This window comes from Cervus canadensis, chromosome 2, assembly GCF_019320065.1.
Source record: "Cervus canadensis isolate Bull #8, Minnesota chromosome 2, ASM1932006v1, whole genome shotgun sequence".
In the NCBI taxonomy this organism is placed as follows: Eukaryota; Metazoa; Chordata; class Mammalia; order Artiodactyla; family Cervidae; genus Cervus; species Cervus canadensis.
Window position 1 is genome coordinate 94,053,153 of NC_057387.1, and position 22,843 is coordinate 94,075,995.

A 22,843-nucleotide genomic window follows, 5' to 3' on the forward strand; every position below is an offset into this window, starting at 1 on the left:
GGCTCGGAGATGAGGATATAGGGTCCAGCCCTGTGGGGTGAGGCCTGAGTCCAGATCTTGGACCCAAGCCAGACCAGCAGGGGATCCAACTTTTTACCATGGGGACCCAGGGCTGTGTCCATACAGCTGGAGAGATGACCCCCCCCCTCAGTTGGATGAGGACACCTACAGAGCAGTGACCAGCCTCAAAGCCAAGTGTCCACCCACACCCTGCCCCCTCCCCCCTTTTCCGGAACAACCTGTTTTGCTCTAAAGCTTGGGACTTTGGCCTGGGAGGTGTGTTTTCCTCCTATTGGTCACCTGCTGTCCTTCCTGCTCACCCTCCTCCCCCAAGGTCCCCAAAGCATGGCCCAGGGAGTCCTTGTCCTTCCCCGGACCCTGTAGGGAAGGGGGAATGCTTGGATGTGAGAGGTGGGACCTGAGGCTTGGGGATGATGGAAGAGGTGGAGCTGCCCCTGGGGCGCACTGGCTGGAGAGGGGGTCCCAGCAGTGCTTTCCCTGTTTCTTCTTGGATCTTGCCTTCCTTGGTTTCTGGGACACCCCATTCTCCTGGAGTTCCTCCTTCTGCTCCACCCTGGCTCTCTGCCTTTGAAAGAGCCTTTGTGTTTGGCCGTGTCCTGGTCTCTCACTGTCTGCCCGCCTCCTTTGCCCTGGCTCTCTCCTTCACATGCACACACGCACCCACACACATCCTGGGGAGACCATGCACTCCAGTGCCTCCACTACCAATGCTGTGCCACAGGCGGCTCCCAGATTGCGCCTCTCTACCTTAGACCTGGGGATCCCCCTGCCTTCTGCCTTCCCTAAGGAGCATCCACAAGGACAAAACATCTAAACCTGTAGCTCATCACCCCTCCCCACCCCCTGGAACTTGCCCTGGCCCCTTGTGAGGGGCCACCAAGCCAGAAATGGAAGTGACCCTCGGGTCCTCACTGCCCACTCCCCACTCCCAGCTAGTCAGTGTTCTGGTGCCGTGTCCTGTCCATTCAGCCCTCCTAAATAGGGCTCCATCCCATTCCCTCTGCCTCACCCTGCAGCCCTGTGTGGCTATGGTAAGTTTCCCCATGACTTTCCTTTCTCCCGTCTGTGAGCGCCCCTTTCATTCTCCACTCTGTGTCCAGAGGTATTTTCTCGAATGCAAATCTGATCCTGTAACTCCCCTGCTTAGAAGAAGGTTATCAGTGTTTGTTTGTTAAATTCACCTCCATTCCTTGCATTCCAAGCAGTGATGCCCTGGGTGCTCATTAACACACCAGGTGCCTACTCTAGCCACACATGGTACCAGAACATGCTGAAGACCCAAGTTGGAGTAGGACAGACACCTACAGATGGCATCACTCACCTCCAAGCCAAGTTCCCTGAGATCAGCTTGAGACCCCATGTTTGCATGAATGTGTGTATCCCCCATGGCAGTGGGCACACACAACCACACACACACATGCATACAGGAAGCAGGGATGAGGGGAGATGTCTGGGTGTGCCACTGGCAATAGCAAGGGCTGACCAGGAGGTCCTGTGAGCACCAGTCTGGTGGTATCTGGGCAGAGAGGCTGTGCAGGGGCTTCCAATTCACACCCCAGCTTCTGGGGGTGCTCCATCTCAGAGACTTTGCCCCAGTCTACTGGTTCCTTCTTTCTCGGCCTCTGTGGAGCCAGACTCCAGCATCCGTGGCTTCCTGTACTCCTGGAGGAATGTAGGGGGGCATGGAGGAAGGAGACCCAGTAAGACCCTTGGCTCCCAGGCCTCAACAGAAACTTGGGTCATTCTCAGATCCTGAGCTGGAGGGCCTGATGACCTCCATGGGATCTTGAGATTTAAGGACCCAGGGGTTCAGGGCTCCAGACTGGACCTTCCAACCTGTGAATGTCCTTCATTTGTCCTCCAGAGCAGGACACCTACTGCTCTCATTGGGATAGGTGGAGAGGGATCAGAAGGTGTGTGCAGAGGCCTCTGACCAAGCTCAGATCCTGTCCCAGTTTCCAAGGATCAACTCTGGGGCAAAGAGGTGGAGCTGAACTGAGTCAGGTCAGCTTGGTTGGGTGGGGATGGCTGGGGACTAGGACCTCAGGCTCTCTGTCGTGATTCCCATGGGAAAGAGCGGATTTAGAGAGCTAGTGAACTGGGCAGGGAGTGCAGGGACAGAAGCCAGGGCTGTGTGCAGGAGTGGGACCCTGGGCTCTGGCTTGGTTGAGTGGGGACAGGTGAGGATAAGGACAGAAAAACGGCCAGGCTCTCAGGGAGAAGGCAGCTTTGACCTTTCCTAGCCTCTGGGGTTTTCCCCTAGCCCGGAACCAACCAGCAAATTTCTTAATCCCACTGTCAGCCCTGCCCAGAGGCCCCGCCCACTGGGCTCATTCAAAGGCAGGAGCCAGAATGTGTCACACCTTTCCCCAGAACCCAGCCCCACTGCCAGGAAGGGGGAGCTGACACAAGATTTCAGGGCCTGGGGCTTGGAGGTGAGGCCCGACTCCCTTCACCTCCCAGGGCTCGGCCCCACGGTCCCTGGAAGATGACCTCAAATACCAGCCTGGGTGGGCTGGGCTCTGGCCAGGGAAGGCCAGGCCTGGCAGCTCATTACTGTGGGAGGGAGGGCAGGTTCCCTCCACCTTCCCTCCTCCTCCCTCCCTCGCCTCCTTCCTCACTAGCTTCTCTCGTCCAGGGTCAAACCAGGCCAAGCTGATCTCAGCGGACACACACAGGACCCACAGCAGCTCCAGGGGCCCAGGTTCCAGCCGCCCGAGCAGGTGCCTGCAGCCATGTTGGCCCTCAGCCTGGTCGTCCTGAGCCTGCTCACGGCAGTGCCCCCCGCCAGCTGTCAACAAGGTAGCAGGGCCTGGGCCAGCCCCGGGGCTGCGGGGAGGAGAGGGCCGGGCTGGGTGCTGGGAGCCCAGGGGTGGAGGGGGTGGTCTTCTGGTCCTTCTCATCACCCTTGGCACCTGCAGGTTGGAGGGGGAAGAGGCACTGGGCTAGTCCGGGGAACCTCCAGAGGCAGACACAGGCTTCTGGCTGGGACATGATTCCCACAAGTGAGAAATGAGGGCAGCAGGGAAACGCTTGATCTAGGGCTGGGGAGGGGAGTTGAGACCCACGCTCCAGGAGCAGGAATTGCTCTAGAGATGGCTGGGTTCTGAGAGTTGGGGGCTTCAAGGAGGGTGGGGGTGGGGGCTGAGCCACCCCTCAATGGCAGGCTTGTTTCTGTCTTGGTTTTGGCCTAAACCCCCACTGTTTCCTACCCAAAGTCCCAGTGGGGCTCCCACCATGTTCCTGGGCTCTCTGTCCAGCTTTGCCTCTGTGTTGCTGTGTGCTGTGTGTATTCTGCCACACAAGGAGATGAGCAAATCACTGCCCTTCTCTGAGACTCAGTTTTCTCATCCATAAAATGAAGACAATACACCTGGCCGCCCACCTCCCAGGGCACCTGCCCTGCAGGGGTGGGGTAGGGCTTTGTATGGGTAAAGCTCCACACCCACCACCTGGTGTCTGCCCTGTGCTGTGAGGCTGTGTTTGCAGCCAGAGTCTGGGGACTCTGCAGGTGGGCTTTGGGCCCAGAGGGGGTGGCTTCCAGAGCACCCCTCCTTTGCAGACACCCTGAGCTCTCATGCATGACTGCTTCAACTCTGTCTCTCAGGCCTTGGAAGCCCTCTTTGGGAACTGAAGATCAGAGAGGCTGAGTAACTTGTGTCGGTCACACAGCAGAGCAAGAAGGGACAGGGCTAGATCTCCTCTCTCCTGCCGCAGGCCCTGCCCCTTGTGCTGTGTGTCCATCCCAGAGCCACCTGGAAGGAAGAGCAGTGTCCCTGGTGTGTCTGGAAGGAATCGGCTGCAGAGACAGGCCTCCCAGGGCCTGAGCCCTGACTCCCAATCCTTGAGTAGCCACTGAGGAAACAAAGGGCCTGAACCGTTGTTTTTTGGGAAAACAAGGAGTCCAAAACACAGCGTTTTGGCAAGTATGGAACATACAGTAATCACACTGTCTATCTCCAGTCACCCAAGGAGATGAGCAAGGTCTGACCAAAGGACAGAGTTCCCAGGGCCCTCCCTCCTTCCCAACACCTGCCAGGATCAGGGACTGCTCAGAGAAGGCAGTGCCTCCCTGCAGCAGGAGAGCTTTCGGGTAGACTCAAGGAAGCACCTTTGAGAGGGAATGAGGCAGAATGAAGTTTCTGATGCTCAGCCTGGGTCCTTTAGGTACAGGACGGCACTAGGAACGCAGGTATTCTTGCCTGGAAGCAGGACCTTTCAAAAGTTTCCTGTTGGCCTCTGTCCCTTCCTGAGACATCTAACTGCTACTGCGTGTCTGTCCTTAGGTGTGGCCAGGCTCTCTCGGGCTCACAGAGCACGGTGATGTCCGGGGAGAGGAGAGCCCTTTGGGGCTGCCAGTGGCTGAGAGCAGAGACTTCTGCGAAATCTTGAGGGTTAGAGGTGGTGTCAAGGGCCAAGGGTCAAAACGCAGAGAAGGTGCCTGGATGGGGCCTCAGACTGGTGTCTGGCCTAGTCCCTTGGGCACCCAGCCAGAGGAGCCGAAAAGGGCTCAGATTGGAAGCTCCCCTTCTGCCAAGACCCAGAGAGAGCCTCAGCCCTCTGTCCTGCCTTTCCAAAGGTGTTCTGTCCCACCCTTCCTCTGGGCACCCCTGGCACTCCCAGCTGCGCGGCCCTGCCTGTCCATGCTCCCACGCCTACCCAACCAGAGAACCTCTGCTACAAAACAGGATCTTCCAGATGCCAGCCCAGTCCTATTAGCTCTGGGCCGCTCCAGCCTGGGAGCAGGGGAGGAGGGGAGCCACCCTCCCTGGCAGGGCCAGGCTGGCTATTCAGGGGGCTGCCCTTTGGTCCCTGGGCCGAGGCTTTCCCTGGGGGCCCCTACTTGTTACCCACTGCAGCGGGAGAGGTCTGGAGGAGGGGACACTCTGGGCTGCCTGGACCTCAGATGCTGCTCTCTGAGGCTTCCTCCCTCCTTGGCTCGTTTCTTTCTTCCAAATCCTGTCTTCCTCCAAACTACCGTCCCCTTTATAAGCCCAGTGGTCAGACGGGGTCCTTGTTCCCCAGACGGTCTCCTCTGGTCCAGGCAGCGGGCTGGGAGCCTCCAGCACAGGCCCCTGCCCAGAGGCAGGAGGGCCCCCTGCACTGGCAGCGCCCAGCTTGCTGCAGGACAACCCCCCCGCCAAAGCATAGCACACTCCTCCCTTTCCAGGCCGGGGGAACCTGCAGCCCTGGATGCAAGGCCTTATCGCCGTGGCTGTGTTCCTGGTCCTCGTCGCAATCGCCTTTGCTGTCAACCACTTCTGGTGCCAGGAAGAGCCGTGAGTGCTGCCTGGGCGGCCCTGGAGCTGGGCCGGCGCAGGCAGGGTGGGACCAGGACCCTGGCCACTGCTCTTGTAGCAGGGAGAAGGGTTGATGAAATCCTCTCACTGTGTGGAAGGGACACGGAGGCCTGAGGTCTCGGGGTGCAGAGCGGAGATTTGCTAGTGTCTACAGCTGAGTGTGCTCACTGGGGGCAGGTCGTCTCTTCTCGGATTCTCAGTGTTTCTATCTGTAGAGTTGGGACAGCGGCCCATCTGTGATGGGGGCTGTGAAAACCCCTGGACAGGAATGTTCTGCCCTTCTCCAGGGTCTGCTGGCATGTCACATTCGGGAGGCACAAAGGGGCAACGGGACAGACACTGCTCTTGTGCTCACAGACTCCCAGATGGGAAGGGAAGGCAAACCTGGTGGGAGCCATCGCAGCTTGAGGCTGATGCTAAAGGAGCCTGCAGAGTGCCGTGTGGGCCTGACCTGGGGGGGAAAGGAGGGCGACCAGAGAAGGTTTCCTACTGTATGTTTATCCTGAAGCCCAAGCAGGAGCCAGTCCCAGCACAGTGCAGGGTGGGAGAGCATTGCAGTTGAGGGGTCCTAAGTTCGGAGCAGAGCACAAAGGCAGAGGGGGCTGGGCTGAAATCTAGTTCATTCTGCACCTGTCAACTCTGGGGCAAGTCTGCGTCTGCCCCTGTTTCTCATACTGGTGGCCGGTCCTGGGTGCCAACAGCAGCCCTGCAGGAGACACTGAATGAACATGAGCAGCTCCCAGATGGAGAGAGGGATGGAGAGGCCTGAGATAGGCTGGCAAGGTCAGCAGAGCCCAGGCCAGGCAGATGCTTGTGCAGTAAGGCCCCTGACTTCAGGCTTTGTCCTTAATGCAGTAAGGATCCAGTGCAAGTGTGTAAGCCAGTCTCGGGTTGAGATGTCTGCAGATGAAAAAAAGGGATGAGGATGAGGTCAGGAGAGAGTCTGGACTGTGGAGGCGGCGGAGGGGATGGAGAGAGGGGACAGGTCTAAGAGCTGTCAAGGAAGGAAGGGGTCGGCACATAGAGACAGGAGGGAGGAAGGACAGGGAAAACATCCAGGCTTCTGATGGGGCTGCCCACCGATATAGACCATGAGAGAAGAGGCAGGTCTGGGGCAACTTGGATATATTATGTCTGAGGTGCCTGTGGGATGTCCGAGGAAAGATAAGCAGTGGTTAGGATCCTGGTGACCCTCATGAGAGTGGTGTCCGGGGATGTTGGGGCAAAGGCCACCCTTGAGTAAGAGGCAAGGAGATTGTTGTTGGAAATGGTTCTTTTCTCCACTGGCCCCAGCTCTGCCTTCAGCGGCCATTCCTACTGCTTAGGAAAACCTTGTGGGAAATCTGGGGCAGACACTGAGGGCTGCCGGGTCTGCTCTGGAGCTGAGCTGAGGCCAGAGGAAAACAGCAGAGGGAGACTGGGAGGTGGCTGGTACAAGAATGTCTGGTACGTCTTTAGTAGACCTCAGGCTGGAACCTGAGGGCCCCACTGTGGATCAGGGAGAAGGGTGTGAGGCCCCTTAGAGTGTGGCCAGAACCAGGATGCTGGGCCCTGCTGGAGGGAGAGGCTTCCCCTAGAGCCTATAAAATTGGGCCTGACTGGACTAGAAGGAGGAGGGGTAACAGACGGAGAGGGAACCCAGGGAGCCCTATTGATGAGCTCTGTCCCTAGGGAGCCTATAAACATGGTCATGACCATTGGAAACAAAGCAGACGGGATCCTGGTGGGAACAGATGGCAAGTACTCCTCAATGGCAGCAAGCTTCAGGTGAGGCACTGGTATAGGGCAGATCACCCTGTGCTCCAGGGGCTCCCGGGGACCTCAGGACCAGGAGCTTTTGATGAGGAGAGGGTGGGGAGTATGGTGGCTCATGTGCGGAAGGGCTCAGTGAAGAGAAAGGGTTCAGTGTGGGAGGATGGTGAGTGAAGGGGCCTTTGGGAGGACTGCAAGGCTCCATGCAGCCTCAGTTTGGAGAGAGGGCTCAGTAAGGGGATAGGGACTCGGCGCGGGGAGGGGCTCAGGGGGTAGATTGGATTCATAGGGAGGGATGTAATGGGGAAAAGAGGCTCAGTGGAAGAAAGGGACTCTGAAGAGATGAGTAGAAGGACTCTGTAGGGAGGAGAATCTGTAGGGGAGGAAGCTCAGTGAGGAAGTGGGCTCAACAGGGGGTTTCTTAGTGGGGTTCCCCGGGGGAGAAGCTAGATGGCAGAGAGAGATGGGATTCAGGGTGGTGGTGGTGAGAGGCCTCCAGTCTCAGGTGCAGGAGACCAGATATGGTCAAGGGAACCCCCTCTGGGACTCAAAACATTTATTCTGGAAGACACAGCCCTCACAAGTGCGGGATGGGGCAGGGAGAAGGGGATGGGATAGAAGGAGCAATGACCCCTATCATCCTCTTTCAGGTCCAGTGAGCATGAGAATGCCTATGAGAACATCCCAGAGGAGGAGGGCAAGGTCCGCAGCACCCCAATGTGACCCCTGCTTGCCTGTCCATGCCAGCCCCCTCCCTCTCTCTACAGGGATCAGCAGGAAGGGGCCTGCCTTCTCCACCCCCACGTCTGTCCCACCCTCCTGCCAAGGTCCACGCTCAGACTGTGTCCAGGCTGGGGCTCAGCTGTGGCCTTGAGGTTCTAGGGGGTCTCCTGCCCAATTCATTTCAGAAGACTCTTCTGAAAAAGACAATCAGCTCAGCACCTCCCATCCTGCCTCACATCTCCCTCCCCCGACCGTGGCAAGGGCCCTTATTTCTGTGAAATAAAGACATTTTGTACTTCTGGGTCTTAGACTCTAAATAGCTCAGAAATAGCTCCTTAGGCTTCCAGAGAGGCCCAATCTTGCTTTCTGACTCATCTTCCAAAGCCACTGTCACGGTGATTCTGGAGAATTTCCAGGAAGTCCTCTCTGGGAGAACCCCCGAGGCCAAGGAGCACACTTCTTGCTCCAGGCAGAGACCCTCTTAAAAAGCACCCCTCCCCTTTTAAAGAAAACATGTATTATTTGACTGCATTGAGTTGCAGCACGCGATCTTTGTTGCGTCAAGTAGGATCTTTCCTTGCGGTGTACAGACTTTCTAGTTGTGGTGCACAGGCTTAGCTGCTCTGCTGTGTGTGGGATCTTAGTTCCCTGACCAGGGATTGAACCTGGGTCCCCTGCACTGCAAGGAGGATTCTTCATTGCACCTCCAAGGAAGTCCCGAGTCTTCCTCTCTTGACCTGCCCTTCACAACTGCAAATCTGGGTGATTCTGGGCTCTTCATGTAGCACCAACCCTGACCCCTCCACCCTGCCTCCATGTTGCCAGATGTTGCAGCGGGTTCACTCGTTGCTCATTCATCCAGCTCTGTCCTCATCCCCATGGCCCCTCTGGGCTGGGCTTGGGGCATTGGAAGCACTAGGGAAAGTCTAGGGCTAGGACTCGGGAAGCTCAGATTGGAGTCTGAGCAAGTCCCCTCCTGACTTGCCATGTGACTTTGGAGAGTCAATGTCCTCTCTGAGCTCTGCTGACCCTCTGAGGATTTAGCCAGGCTCACCACAAAGCTTGAGTGGGAATTATCCTTCCTAAGCCACTGACTCCCAGATCCAGGTGGGGGTGGGGCGAAGGAACTGGGCCCCCTGGGAGAATGAAGCAGGAAGGAGGGGACATGACCCTAACCGGGCTGGCTGACCCTGGAGACCCCTCACTTCTAGAACTGTCATTCTCATGAGAGCAGCCTCTGTCTCTGTCTGGGTTGGCAACTGGAGGCAGGCTGTCCCGGGAGCACCCCAAGTTCCAGAGGAGAGGGGCTGGAGGGCAGGAAGCAGCCCACCTTGTCCCTCAGATCTCCTTCTGCCACCTGTCTCAACCTGTCACGGCCTCTGGTTCCTCCGTTACAGCTGCTCCTGTGCTGCTCCAGGGCTTCACCCAAATACCCCTGGGGAGTTCCACCCGAAATCCAGACCATCCCTCCCACCTCTCTGGGGGCTAGTCTGCAGCCTGCAGCCGAGGGAAGATCCCGCAGCTGAAGGCTGGCTGGGTCTCTGCCCTGCTGTGTGACTCGCCTCTCCTCTCTGGGCTTCAGCTCAGTGACTTGTGGCTAGAGCTCCTGTGATTCCCACTCTCGGCTTTTGCACACATGAAAGAATGCCTTTTCACCCCCCTCTGCCCATGTAAACTCTGCACATTCCTTCTCCTTGGCCCTGCCTAGGTACCTCTTCTTCTAGGAAGTCTTCCTTAACTAGACCAGAGGACAGAGTCAAGTGACCAGCCAGCCCAGCCTTTGGCTGCCTGGGTCTGATCCTCCTTGTATGAAGCTACGTTCCTCCCACCTCAGCCCCCTGTTGTCTCACCTCAGGACCCCCCCCCCCCCCCCCCCCGCCGCCAGTTGTCTCGGGGTGTCGGGGGTGGGGGGAGGCGGTTCCCAGTCTGACTCCTCATTGGCCTGCCAGCTCTGAAGGCAGAGATGCCATCCCCCTGTTTCCCCTCCAGCCCCTCACACTTCACCAGCAGGGGCTGTGGCAGCTGCTGTCCTGTCCCGGTGCTGAAGGTGGGGGTGGGGGGGCGTGGTGGGCTGGGCTGGGGTGGCCCGCTGGGTGAGTAGAGGGGTCAGATTCCCCTCCCCCCACCCCACACCCCCGGGCCTTTCCAGGAGCCTCCTTAGCCCTTTCCCCACCAGCTGGACAAGGATGGTGGGAACTCCATCCTGGGGTCCTTGTGGGGCTGGGCTGGCATTGACCTTCCCCCCAGCCTCATGTTCCTGCCCTGACAGGGGGCAGGGGGCATGGAGCTGCCGGCCCCAGAACTGCCGGAGCCCCCAGTCCTTATCGCTAGTTCCCACCTGCCAGTCTGGCCAGAGGAAGGAGGGAAAGGAGGCTGGGTCCGGGCCAGGGCGGTGCTTAATGACCCTCCGGGGGCCTAATCGCAGACTGGCAGCCGCTGAGTGGCTCAGGCTGGCTCCTGGAGGAGGCTGATAACGCACCAGCTGGGCCCCCCACCATCTATCGGGGCTGCACAGCCAGTCTCGAGGGGGCATCGCTCGGGGGGCCTGGGAGGGGGAGCCTCTGGGCTGGGGCAGGGCGTCAGGGGACGTGGGGGAAGCTCTCCGCCCCTCCCGCCCTGCGGGAAGGGGATTTCTGAGCTCCTTGATTGACAGACAAGGGAGAGGATGCTCCTTCAACGCCTTCCTGCTCCCTCCCCACCCCTTTCTCCCCAGGCCGGACCTCCCGGTCCCAAGCCTGTTTTCTCTTTGGCTCTCCCCGCCTTTACTCATCTCCCTGTCTGTGCTCCAGTCTCTTTCCGAGTGCAGTTTTTAGTTCCATCTTCTTGTATCGGTCGCGTGTCTCCCTTCTCCTTCCTCCACCTGAACTCATTGTTCACGCCTTCTCTCTCACCTCTCATCCGCCCTCTTCTTCCAGCGGGCTCTCCCCCTGCCTTCTTCCCAGCTCTCCCCACGAGCCTGCGCTGTGCTGATGCCCCTCGAGGCGGGGCGAAGTCCGGTGCCCTCACCCAAGTCTCACTCTTTGTGCAGCTTGACCTCCGGCGGATCCCTCCCCCTGCTCTCTGGGCAGAAGGCGAAGGCTGCCCAGGCCCTGGCTCCAGGACCCAGAGGTTCTATTACTCCCAGAAGACATTCTTGCTCCTCCGGCATTCTGTAATACGGCCGGCACCTTTCCTGTTCTTCCTCTACCTAAAACGTGTGGATTTCACAGGGTTACATGGCAGGTTACACCCGAATCACGCTAAAAGCCCCACCCAGCAACTGCAGAGTTGAAAGTAGATTGCAGCACAGCTTACTTCAGTTAGACTTGAAGAGGAACTTCCAGCCTGGAGTTGGTTTTGAAAAAAGGGTGCGGAGTCCTAGCTTGAGTGTTATTAAGATAGAGTGGCAGGGGCTTGGAATAATTTTCAAGATGACTTCTCTCATGCTCAGAGTGACATGAGCAGGAACACTGCACTCTTATTGTATTTCAGGGAGCCTAATATCACCGGGGAACGTCTGCCAGGCAGAGTCTCTTCCCCCAGCCCAGGGAAGAGGAGTGGGGGCAATGGGAGGTGTCCATTGCCTGTGATGGGCTGTCTTTCTCCTTATCCTACCCTATCTCCTTAGACCAAGCTCTCAGGTGAGTCACATGGCTCGAACCGGTGGAACTTGCTCTGGGATGAAGATGGGAGGCATTTGCCTCCCCTTCAGATCTGGTCTGTGAGCCTGGAGCCCCCAGCTTGGCTCTCCTCCCAGTGTCAGACCCCAGTAGTCCACACTGGGGACTTAAGAATCATGCAGACTCTAGTTGAAAGTCCAGCTCTTCGCCTCCCTGCTTGTGGGACCACCTGGGCTTCTGGATGTTCTTTTCACTTGCCGGTAAGACTCCTTCTGTCATGACTTCCCTGCGGGGTTACTGGGAGGAAGCAGAGATAATGTGTGTGTTATCCTTGCACCTGAGACTCGCCAGAAGACCCCTTAAGCTCGGCTTAGCAGTCACTTCTTCTGGGAAGCTCGCCCTGAGCCCTGGGCTAAGGGCTTCCTCTGGGCCACACCAGCATCTCTGCACTCATTGCCCTGTGTTGCCTGTTTCCTTGTCTGTGTGCAGCTCCAGCGTCAGGTCTGGGAGCTCCTCGAGGGCAGGCAGGGGGTGACTTTCCTCTCTGAGTCACCAGCACCCACGCTTGGGCCCAGGAAAGGGAAGCCCAAGGGGTAGCGAAGAGACCCAGAAGGAGAGACTAAATCCCAGTCCATACCCGTCCACCCCACATAGGTACAGACACACACAGGACCTGCACCCCCGCTCTTAAGCTCTCTCTGGCTGAAGGTCCTGGGGTCAGTGAACACCGATGCTCCATCTGGTCTTCAGTTGCTGGGGAGGGGTTGTTCTCCCCCTCCCCGCCCACGTCTGCCTCCTGGTGGCTGCACACTCGTTGAGAAGAGTGGATTCAGTAGAGCCTTTGAACTGGACCTTCAGGGGGCTCTTCCCCCTTAAGCACGGGGACCAAAGACCTTCCTATGGCCGGGCGCTCGGGACCTCACAGGTTGTGCAGCACCTCGCACTGCAAGCTTCAAGGGCAGCCGGACCTCCAGCGCCCCCTCTTTGTGTCCCTAGAGGCCAGCTCCGTGAAAACTTCAGGTTCTGAGTACTACTGGTGGGGCCAGGCTCTGGGGGACTTAGCATCCGGTCCTCATGACGCACCTCCCGTTCTCTCAGAAATGGTCCGAGAGTCCCATGGCCTCTGTCTTGAGTCATTATTCCAGAGAATAAGGAATGATGATGTTCGTGGCGCCCTGCTCCCTGGAGACCCTGGCTCCGTGGGGAGGAGGAATAGAGAGCTTGATGAGAGAGAGAGTGAGAGGAAGTTCAGGGATGAGTCTCAGGATCGTCCTGAGCGGGCTGGAAGGCGGTGGGACCTCTTGGGGAGCACTGACAGGGTTCTGTGACCTGCACCTCTACCTGCAGCCTGGGGGCCTGCCTCGGCCTACAGGGAGGGGAGCCTTTTCCTGCTTTTCACGAAGGCACTGGGTAGTGGGGGGCCCCGCGAATGACAGGTGCCAGGGGACGAGCAGGAGTGTGTGGGGTGAGGATGCATTTGGACAAGTGATTTGGGAGCTGGTGGGATGTCTACAGGGAGAGGACTAGGGGGCATTTGGGTGCATAGGGCAGGTCTGAAGTGCAGTTGAGCAATTTCTAGTTCAGCCAGAGATTTTGCTTTCCAGTTGGATGCCCACTGGGAGGTTAAGAGGACAGGTCTGGGCCAGGCAGCCTGGACACAACACCGATGTGACACTGATATCATATTGGACAAATCAGTCAACCAAGCTCCAGGTTACTCATCTGTAAACTGGGGGGAGTACATGGTGTCCATTTAATAAGAGGTGTTGTGAAGACTCAAGCAGTGCACATAATACACAGAATAGTGTCAAGTGTACTATTACTGCACATAATAACAGCCGCTGGATCATCAAAAAAGCAAGAGAGTTCCAGAAAAACATCTATTTCTGCTTTATTGACTATGCCAAAGCCTTTGACTGTGTGGATCACAATAAACTGTGGAAGGTTCTTCAAGAGATGGGCATACCAGATCACCTGATCTGCCTCTTGAGAAACCTGTATGCAGGTTAGGAAGCAAGTTAGAACTGGACATGGAACAACAGACTGGTTCCAAATAGAAAAGGAGTACATCAAGGCTGTATATTGTCACCCTGCTTATTTAACTTATATGCAGTGTACATCATGAGAAATGCTGGGTTGAAGGAAGCACAAGCTGGAATCAAAATTGCCAAGAGAAATATCAATAACCTCAGATATGCAGATGACACCTCCCTTATGGCAGAAAGTGAAGAAGAACTAAAGAGCCTCTTGATGAAAGTGAAAGAGGAGAGTGAAAAAGTTGGCTTAAAGCTCAACATTCAGAAAATTAAGATCATGGCATCCGGTCCCATCACTTCATGGCAAATAGATGGGGAAACAGTGGAAAAAGTGGCTGACTTTATTTTCCTGGGCTCCAAAATCACTGCAGATGGTGATTGCAGCCATGAAATTAAAAGATGTTTACTCCTTGGAAGGAAAGTTATGACCAACCTAGACAGCATATTAAAAAGAAGAGACATTACTTTGCCAACAAAGGTCCGTCTAGTCTAGGCTATGGTTTTTCCAGTGGTCATGTGTGGATGTGAGAGTTGGACTATAAAGAAAGCTGAGCACCAAAGAATTGATGCTTTTGAACTGTGGTATTGGAGAAGACTCTCGAGAGTCCCTTGGACTGCAAGGAGATCCAACCAGTCCATCCTAAAGGAGATCAGTCCTGGGTGTTCATTGGTAGGACTGATGTCGAAGCTGAAACTCCAATACTTTGGCCACCTGATGCGAAGAGCTGACTCATTTGAAAAGACTCTGATGCTGGGAAAGATTGTAGGCGGGAGGAGAAGGGGACAACAGAGGATGAGATGGTTGGATGGCATCACCGACTCGATGGACATGGGTTTGGGTGGACTCTGGGAGCTGGTGATGGACAGGGAGGCCTAGTGTACAGCTGTTCATGGGGTTGCAAGAACTAGGACACGACTGAGCGACTGAACTGAACAAATGTTAGCTTTTGTCTTATTATTATTATTATTATTATAGGATGAACTCGGTTGGATGCAGGACCACTCTGTCAGAGCTAGCAAAATCCTTAGAGTCATTTAGCCCAGTTTAGTATTAATAATATTGCACAGTGGAATCTAAAGCCCAAGGAAGGGATGGCCCCTGCCCAATGTCATGTGACAATCAGAGTAAGAGGCAGGCTAGAGGCTCTGCAAGGCTGGTTGGAACAGGATGTGCTGGGCCCAGCTGCTCCCCTGGACCTCTGGAGGAGCCAACATACTGGGGCTGGTTCGTTCTGCTTTGCTGAGGCCTGTACTGTTCTGTACGTGGACTTTGCAAATGAGTAACCGGGCTCCTGACCAGTTCAGGCTGTGAGCTTGGGGTGTGGGATGGGGGTGGTGATGAGAATGGGTGCTGGCGAAGTGGAGGAGGGGTCGAGGAGGAGAGTGAGCTCCAGCGAGCAGGGAATAAAAGGAGAGAGAAGGCTGGGAAGAAGCTGATGGAAGAATCTTCCAGGTGCCAAGAGCTAACAAGTTACAATAAGAGATTGGGAAGGGCCGTCCCTTCAACCCAAAGGCAGTGATTGTAGTTTGCGCGTTGAAGCTAACAGCTACTTTGTGGTGTGTAGGATGATTTCTGATTGGAGATTTATTCTGATCCTATTTTCTTGAGGAAAAACTGCAGACTCAGAAAGGGAGGTAAATTGCTTAAGGTCACACAGTCTGGAAGTGGCATTGGGCCCTGCTCTTTTGACTTTAAATCCATTGTTAATTCTACCTCAATATAGGGTTCCGTGTGTGTGTGTGTGTGTGTGTGTGTCTGTGTGTGAGAGAGAGAGAGAGAGAGAGAGATGGGGAGATGAAGAGGAAAATAAGAGTGTTTGTCACTGTAGCACTCACAGTCCATTGGAAAGAGGCATCTGGGAACTGGAGAGCGGTCCCCTTAGTAACTAAGCAGATGCTCGGCAGTGGCTACTTCTGCCTCCATCCTGCCTGCTCATTCCTCTACATCTTCCACCTCCAGCACTCTGCCAAATCTGCCCTCACTAGGAGCACAGAATCCTGTCTTCTTGTTGCAAGACACAGTGGCCTGTCTGATGCTTCTGCTCTCAACACAATAGGATGATGGCCGTTGTCTCTGGGAGTTCTTCCTGACCACCCTGGTGAATGCTCAGCACCCCAGGCTCACACAGACCCGTGGACTCACAGCCTCAAGTTGGTCATGGTGTTGCTCTCTGAACAAGAATGCTGATCTCTGTGAGGCGGAGACCATAGCTGCCGTGTTTGTTGTGATGTCTGAGTGTCTGGCGTAGGTCCGGAATAACGGGAGGTCCCTGGTCAATGGTGGTTGGATGAATGTCATAGGGACCTTATCCTCTCCATTTATTTACATTCTTTCCTATGACGTATCAGCTTCTGTATCAGCATCTTCAGCCCCATCCCCTCTAGGACCCAGTTACCTCCTGCACAACTCTACAGGAACCTCAGACCAAGATGGAATTCTGGGTCTCTTACTCATCTGAGTGTGCTGCTAGGGTTACCCCCACTCATCCACCCAGGCCAGAGGCGGGATGCACCCCAAATCCCCCTCCTCACCCCACCCCATCTCCCCTGCTTCAGGTCTGCAGCTTGCATGGATGTCTGCAGCAACCCTCTGTCCTTCTCCTTGTTCTCACTCTTGCTTCATGCTCCAACTATCCTCCACACACTGTCACTCGAGAGACCTTTCCCAAACAGAGTCAAGCGGGACCCAGCCCGTCACACCTGTGAGGTGAGCCTCCCTCCTCCAGGAGTGGGCCTGGACTTGAAGCCAGACTTCCCTGGGCAAATCCTGTCCTGCCAATTTTATTTATTTTTTGTTTATTTATTTTTTCCAATTTTATAATAGCATGATGTTGGGCAAGTTAGTAACGTAGGTGCATCTCAGCGTCTGAATATGAAAATTAAGGGTAAATTGATGCCCGTCTTATTGGGTTGCAGTGAACAGTAAATGAGTTAATATATGTTCAGGAAGCAGAGAGTAAATAAATACTTAGTGAGTGCTAGCAACAGACATCTTTCTTTTCCTCTTTTGCCTGCAATGTCTTAATTCGCCACGAGATGGCACTCTGCTACGTAACTACAAGCTTTCCTTCCTCCCCTACCACAGTGCTTCACATCTCAGTGCCTATTTGTTTATGTTCTGGGCTTATGTTTCCCATTCTGCCAGCCTCACCAACTTCAAGAACGCTTTCTGATACATCGTTCCCACTCCAAACTCACCAGGTGGATTATATTTTCTATCTGCGAGCTCCTGGAGGGCATGACATCTCCAGGTCCCTGGGCAGAGTCCCTACACAGAAGAAGAGCTGTGTCTGTCAGAGGAATGAATATGTGTCAGCCAGTCCCAGCTCAGCCACTTAAATGATTTGCATGATCTTGGGCAAATCACTTTACCTCTCAAGTTTTTTTTTTTTCCTTAAATGGACATCAAAGAGGCTCTACAACATATTTCTGAAGACAGTCCAGTGCAAAGCCTTAGTAAGATCTGACATGGTGTAGACCCAGGGCCACCTTGCCCAGACACCTGCCTGCCAACCATGGAGCATTCTCATTGCCCATCAGCTATTACCCACTTGTGCTTACTCCTGTCTGCTATCCCAGTTGAGGGTATTAGAAATGAGTTTACCTCTTCCTCAAGGTCCTTCTTTATCAAGAATGGTCTGGAGTCAGTCTGCAAGCTGGCTGGGCTGGGTGGGCTGAGGCGTAGTTGATGGTTCAGCTGAGTCCAGTGGGCTCCCATTTGCCTGGAAAGCACAGGCTCAGCCTCTCTGTCCCTGAAAGCCCCACTGTCCTCCTGAATGAGGCTCTCCTGGGCCTTGTTTCCTTCACTCTGGTTCCTGATGTCCCAGCTCTGGCTGGGGTGGGACACTGCCTCTGTTTGGATGACCTTAGTCATTGTGCCTCTCCCATAAAAACCCTGCAAACAATGGTTCTGCCTTAGGACAAACTCCCAGGAATGGGATGACGCCATGAAAGAATATAAGCATTTTTGAGGCTCTTGCAAAGTACATGCTCACCAGTGATTTCTTTAACAGTTGAAGCCTTTTATACTTAATCATGTCACTGTCAACAGTGTGGGTGGGGGAAGATTCCAGTTTGCTTTGGTGCCAAACACTTAAAAATTGTTCACAAAGTACAATACTTTCTTTTTGCCAAATGTCTGTTCTGTCCTTTCTCCTTTCTCCTTATTGCTGGCAGTATCTTGAAAAGCCACCAAATGGCAGCTCTCACACACAATCCTTGGGATGCTTAATGCTACCAGCAACCCCTTTTCCTATTTGTAGAGGGGAATCTGCCCAGGCCGAGGGTCTGAGCGTACTGACCACTGATAGGATCCCTGAGAGATGGGGTGGCCCAAATGGAGAGATCCCTGGTTGGAAGTCAGGTGTTTGGGATTCTAGAACTTGTCCTGTCCTGCCTGAAGTTTAGCTACCATTTATTTCCTGAGGACCATCACATCAGGAGCATCCAGCACCAGGATTTGTGTCTATATTTGCAATTCCTTTTCCTGTGCACTGGCTCTCTTAAAAATTGTATGTATCCCACTGCAGATAAGCTGGAATTTCCATGTCTGCAATGGCATCCTCAGGCATGGGGACTAGGTTGTTCTCTGTAGACCCTATCTTTGCCTAAATACCCCATAACTGCCTCACTCCATGTTAAGCAAGAGTTCTACAGGGTATGGTATCCTATAACATTCCAAATGGAAACTCAGATACAGGGCTATCTATATTCAGAATTCCTTGTAAATATCTAGGGTTTTTATATACCCTTATCAATTTACCCATTCCCTACAGAGTGTAATAGGAGACTATAAGATGATGCAGTTACTTGCTGTTAATCATAAGGGAAGGTAGCTGAGGATAAAGCTGTCATGCAGAGATATGCAGAGATGAAAGTAATCTAGATGTTGAGTTGGAGCCTAGATCAAACTGTGCTTGAAAGCCACACTACGACTAGTTACATGAGCCAATAATTTCTTTTTGCAGTTGAAGTCAGCTTGAGTTTTTGATGTATTTTTTTGTGGGTTACACCAAAAGGAAACCTATGTGATCCAGGAGGATATCAGGATTATTTCTACTAGTTGTTAAAACCAATCAGAAGTATCCTAAATTATACAATTTATCCCCAAACCATATAGATGTATTTTGGCATTATATTTATCTTCATATTCTTCCTCTGGTAATAAAATTCCTTCATTAATCATTATATGAGGAGACTGAATATTAGAAACATTCTTTAGGAACACATGGATTCCATTCTTAGACTTTAGGATTATTTGGCATGTGAGTACGGGAGGCTTGTAGCAGTCTGGAGTTAGCTCGAAGTGGAGCAGAGTCAGGGCCAGGGCCATTTTGCATTTAGCCATGACAAATGCTGCCCAATGCAGTTCCTGGGGACATCAGGGAGGAAAAGTAATACTTGATAAATCTGTATATTATTAGAAACATGAGACAATCTTTTTATATATGACACCTTTTCCAGGGAAACAAAATCCCTATTCTAAACCAAACCAAGTTTGCGATAAAATCCAGGAAAGGTTTTAAGTATACTGGGATCATAAAGTTCCTTTGTGTCAAGACTAAGTGATAGTGAATTGTATCCACAAGTGATTCTGCAGGATCCGTAGAACTAGAAAAAACTTTCCAAATTATGGAGAAGAAACACTAGTTTTACTATTATTCGTTTAGAAATCTGTGCAGTTGAGCATGAGAATGTTTTTTTTGACAGAGACAAAAGAGGGTTTTTAATAAGTAAAATATGGAGCATGTAATGTTTTACATTCACAATTCCGCTCTCTGTTGCCACGACAATTTACCCGAGCTTTGAATTTGCAGTAAAGAGCATGAGAATATTAAACCCGGTATGCTCAGTTGACTACGCTGATTGGTAAAGCAGGTTTTTCTCATACCATATTGGAGCTTCCCTGGGGGCTCAGATGGCATGGCTGCAATGCAGGAGACCCAGGTTAAATCCCGAGTCAGGAAGATCCCCTGGACAAGGGCATGGCAACCCACTCCAGTATTCTTGCCTGGAGAATTCCACCGACTGAGGAGCCTGATGAGCTATAGTCCATGGGGTCGCAAAGATTCGGACACGACTGAGCAACTACTATGGGAAAGGGACATTAGGAACTTAGAAGAGGAATTTAGATTGTGCCTGGGTGCTGCCAATGTTGCCTTGTCTGGGGTGGAGATGACTGGCATCAATACATGCCCACTTGCCAAGGAACAGAGCTGTCCTTTATGAAATGAACTGATCTCTTTGGGGGCTCGTCTGAACTCCCTGGCCATAAAAGCAGACAAGCCAGGTAACGTGGTAGGGAGCCGCTGTAGTGCCAGTGAGCTGTGGGGTTAGAGTGAGTAAATTTTGTCAAGCAAGCACCATTGTACACTTCCATCCTGTTTACCAGCTTGAGTCTTTACCTTGATCCAGCTGAGAATGGTAGGAAGGCATAGGAGTGTCTTTTTATTCACAATTTTCTTTGGAGAATCTCAAGGGGTAAAGATCTGTAATGAGAGTGAAGGTCCTCCACTTCCCCCCACCCCCAGACTCTACACATATCATGAACATTGCAATTCCTAAAGCTAACTCTAGGAACTGACAAAGCCTGGGTACTACAAGCCTAGCCTGATGCTCCTAAAGGCCTGCCATTGAAAACACATCTGGAGCAAGCAGAGACTACAATCTAGGGGCAGATCTAATATGTCCCTAGGGTAAAAAGCAACCATGAATCATTAGGACAATTAAAATACAATCTGACTTAGCCAAATCTATTGAGTTCATCATTTTCCCTTCAGGCTTCCCTTGTGGTTCAAATAGTAAAGTGTCTGCCTGCAATGTGGGAGACCTGGTTCGATCCCTGCTGGACATGGGACAACAGACTGGTTCCAAATAGGAAAAGGAGTAAGTCAAGGCTGTATATTGTCACCCTGCTTATTTAACTAATATGCAGTGTACATCATGTGAAATGCTGGGCTGGATGAAGCACAAGCTGGAATCAAGATTGCCAAGAGAAATATCAATAACCTCAGATGTGCAGATGACACCACCCTTATGGCAGAAAGTGAAGAGGAACTAAAGAGCCTCTTGATGAAAGTGAAAGAGGAGAGTGATAAAGTTGGCTTAAAACTCAACATTCAAAAAACAATGATCATGGCATCTGGTCCCATCACTTCATGGCAAATAGATGGGGATACAGTGGCTGACTTTATTTTTGGGGGCTCCAAAATCACTGCAGATGGTAACTGCAGCCATGAAATTAAAAGATGCTTGCTCCTTGGAAGAAAAGCTATGACCAACCTAGACAGCATAGTAAAAAGCGGAGACATTACTTTGCCAACAAAGGTCTGTCTAGTCAAGGCTAGGATTTTCCCCTGGTTGCTCAGCTGGTAAAGAATCTGCCTGCAATTTGGGACACCTGGCTTCTGTCCCTGGGTTGAGAAGTACCCCTGGAGAAGGAACTGACAATCCACTCCAGTTTTCTTGCCTGGAGAATCCCCATGAACAGAGGAGCCTGGCAGGCTACAGTTCATGGGGTCACATGACTGAGTGACTAAGCACAGCACATGGTTTTTCCAGTGGTCATGCATGGATGTGAGAGTTGGACTATAAAGAAAGCTGAGCGCTGAAGAATTGATGCTTTTGAACTGTGTTGTTGGAGAAGACTCTTGAGAGCCCCTGGACTGCAAGGAGATCCAACCAGTCCATCCTAAAGGGGATCAGCCCTGAATATTCATTGGAAGGATGCATGCTGAAGCTGAAACTCCAATACTTTGGCCACCTGATGCGAAGAATTGACTCATTGGAAAAGACCCTGATACTGGGAAAGATTGAAGGCAGGAGGAGTAGGCGACGACAGAGGATGAGAGGGTTGGATGGCGTCACTGACTTGATGGACATGAGTTTGAGCAAACTCTGGAAGTTGGTGATGGACAGGCAAGCCTGGCATGCTGCAGTCCATGGGGCTGCAAAAAGCCGGACATGATTGAGTGACTGAACTGACTCATTATCCTTTCACAGTAAATACCTGCCTTTGTCATATACAAATTGATAAGGAACCAAATTATTTATTACTCTTTTCCTTTGTCTTGGGTTCCCAATAGACTGAGCTAGTGACTTGTACAAAGTTTGTGTGTGCGCACTCAGTTGTGTCAGACTCTTTGTGATCCCACAGACTGTAGCCCATCAGACTCCTCTGTCCATGGGATTTTCCCAGCAAGAATACTGGAGTGAGTTGCCATGCCCTCCTCCAGGGGATTTTCCTGACCCAGGGATCGAACCCATGTCTCCTGCATTGGCAGGCCGGTTCTTAACCACTGAGCCACCTGGGAATCCCTGTGCAAAGTTCAAGGGGTGGCAATTCAAATGCTCAAGTCATTCAGATCCTGGCCTCTCCACCTCCCCATCTCTGTGGGAGGTTGTGGGTGAGCACAGCCTGGATTTGGACTGTATGGTGGCTCTGAACACTGGTTGACAGCCAAGAATCATGCTCTTTCTCTCCCAGACCCTGCAGGTCTCTCCTTCCTTCTCACCCTCATTCAGGTTAACTTTAGGTGTAAATGAGAGTGGGATTTTTGAAGGTCTAAACTCAAATATGCGCTATTTGTTACAAGGCAAAGACTTTATAATGTTGCTACTTTAATGATTTCCAGTAACAAATTGTTTGTGATATATATCATAGCTCAATGACTAGCTTGACTTTATGAATAAATGAAAGTGGGGTGCAAGGTGGTTAAACGACGTTGTGTCAGTCGACTAATCACATGCCTTTTACTTCCCAAAAGGATATGATGTGTCTCTGTTGAGGAGGAGTCATCGTGGAACAGTGGCAACTTTATAAATGGGAAATATTTTTCTTTTCTTTGTTTTATTTTTAAATATTTATTTATCTACTTGGCTGCCCTGAGTCTTAGCTATGGCACATGGTATCTTCTGCCTTTGTTTGCAGCATGCAGGATCTTTAGTTGAGGCATATGAACTCTTAATTGTGGCATGTGGGATCTAGTTCCCTGACCAGGGATTGAACCTGGGGCCCCTGCCTTGAGAGTGCAGAGTCTTAGCCACTGGACCACCAGGGAAGTCTCAAAGTAATTTTCTTTTAAAAGCACAGAAATTTTGTTCTGTTTTCTCTTTCCTAACCTAGGGATGGTTGTTCTAACCATGGCCTCTACTGTGAATATCTTCTGTTCCCTCCTATCCTTGCTGACTATCTTAGATGCCACTGGGTAGAGTTTGGGACTGTCATACCTGAGGGTCTTCCCATATAGCAGGGTTGTCATGAAGAGTCCAAATTGTTATAGCCACGCTTTCTGGGAAACAGACTCACTCAGAAGGACAATGCAGATAGTGGTGTGCAGTTTATTACGCCGGCGGGCCCAAGGCAGAGTCTCCTCTTAGCCAAGGACCCCGTCCAGCATTTGTGAAAATCTTT

The 22,843-nt window shown here is 52.6% G+C and overlaps 1 protein-coding gene and 1 non-coding gene across 2 annotated transcripts; one reads left to right on the forward strand and one right to left on the reverse strand.

Annotated features, from left to right (window-relative positions):
• Positions 1-2,349: 2,349 nt before the first annotated feature.
• On the forward strand, positions 2,350-8,099 carry PDZK1IP1 (PDZK1 interacting protein 1). The gene is made up of 5 exons (XM_043461425.1): positions 2,350-2,456; positions 2,660-2,823; positions 5,192-5,300; positions 6,993-7,088; positions 7,724-8,099. Exons 2-5 carry the CDS (start codon positions 2,757-2,759, stop codon positions 7,794-7,796), a joined length of 345 nt encoding a protein of 114 aa, XP_043317360.1. The 5' UTR covers positions 2,350-2,456; positions 2,660-2,756; the 3' UTR covers positions 7,797-8,099.
• A 14,318-nt stretch (positions 8,100-22,417) lies between these two features.
• Positions 22,418-22,490, reverse strand: TRNAE-CUC. Its single transcript has one exon. It is a non-coding gene; the product is annotated as a tRNA-Glu (tRNA).
• Positions 22,491-22,843: the final 353 nt, after the last annotated feature.

Coding starts and splice junctions, on each gene's coding strand:
- PDZK1IP1 (XM_043461425.1), top strand. CDS start 2,757: ATGTTGGCCCTCAGCCTGGTCGTCCTGAGCCTGCTCACGGCAGTGCCC. Junction 2,824..5,191: donor CCCCGCCAGCTGTCAACAAG/GTAGCAGGGCCT, acceptor CTCCCTTTCCAG/GCCGGGGGAACCTGCAGCCC. Junction 5,301..6,992: donor TTCTGGTGCCAGGAAGAGCC/GTGAGTGCTGCC, acceptor CTCTGTCCCTAG/GGAGCCTATAAACATGGTCA.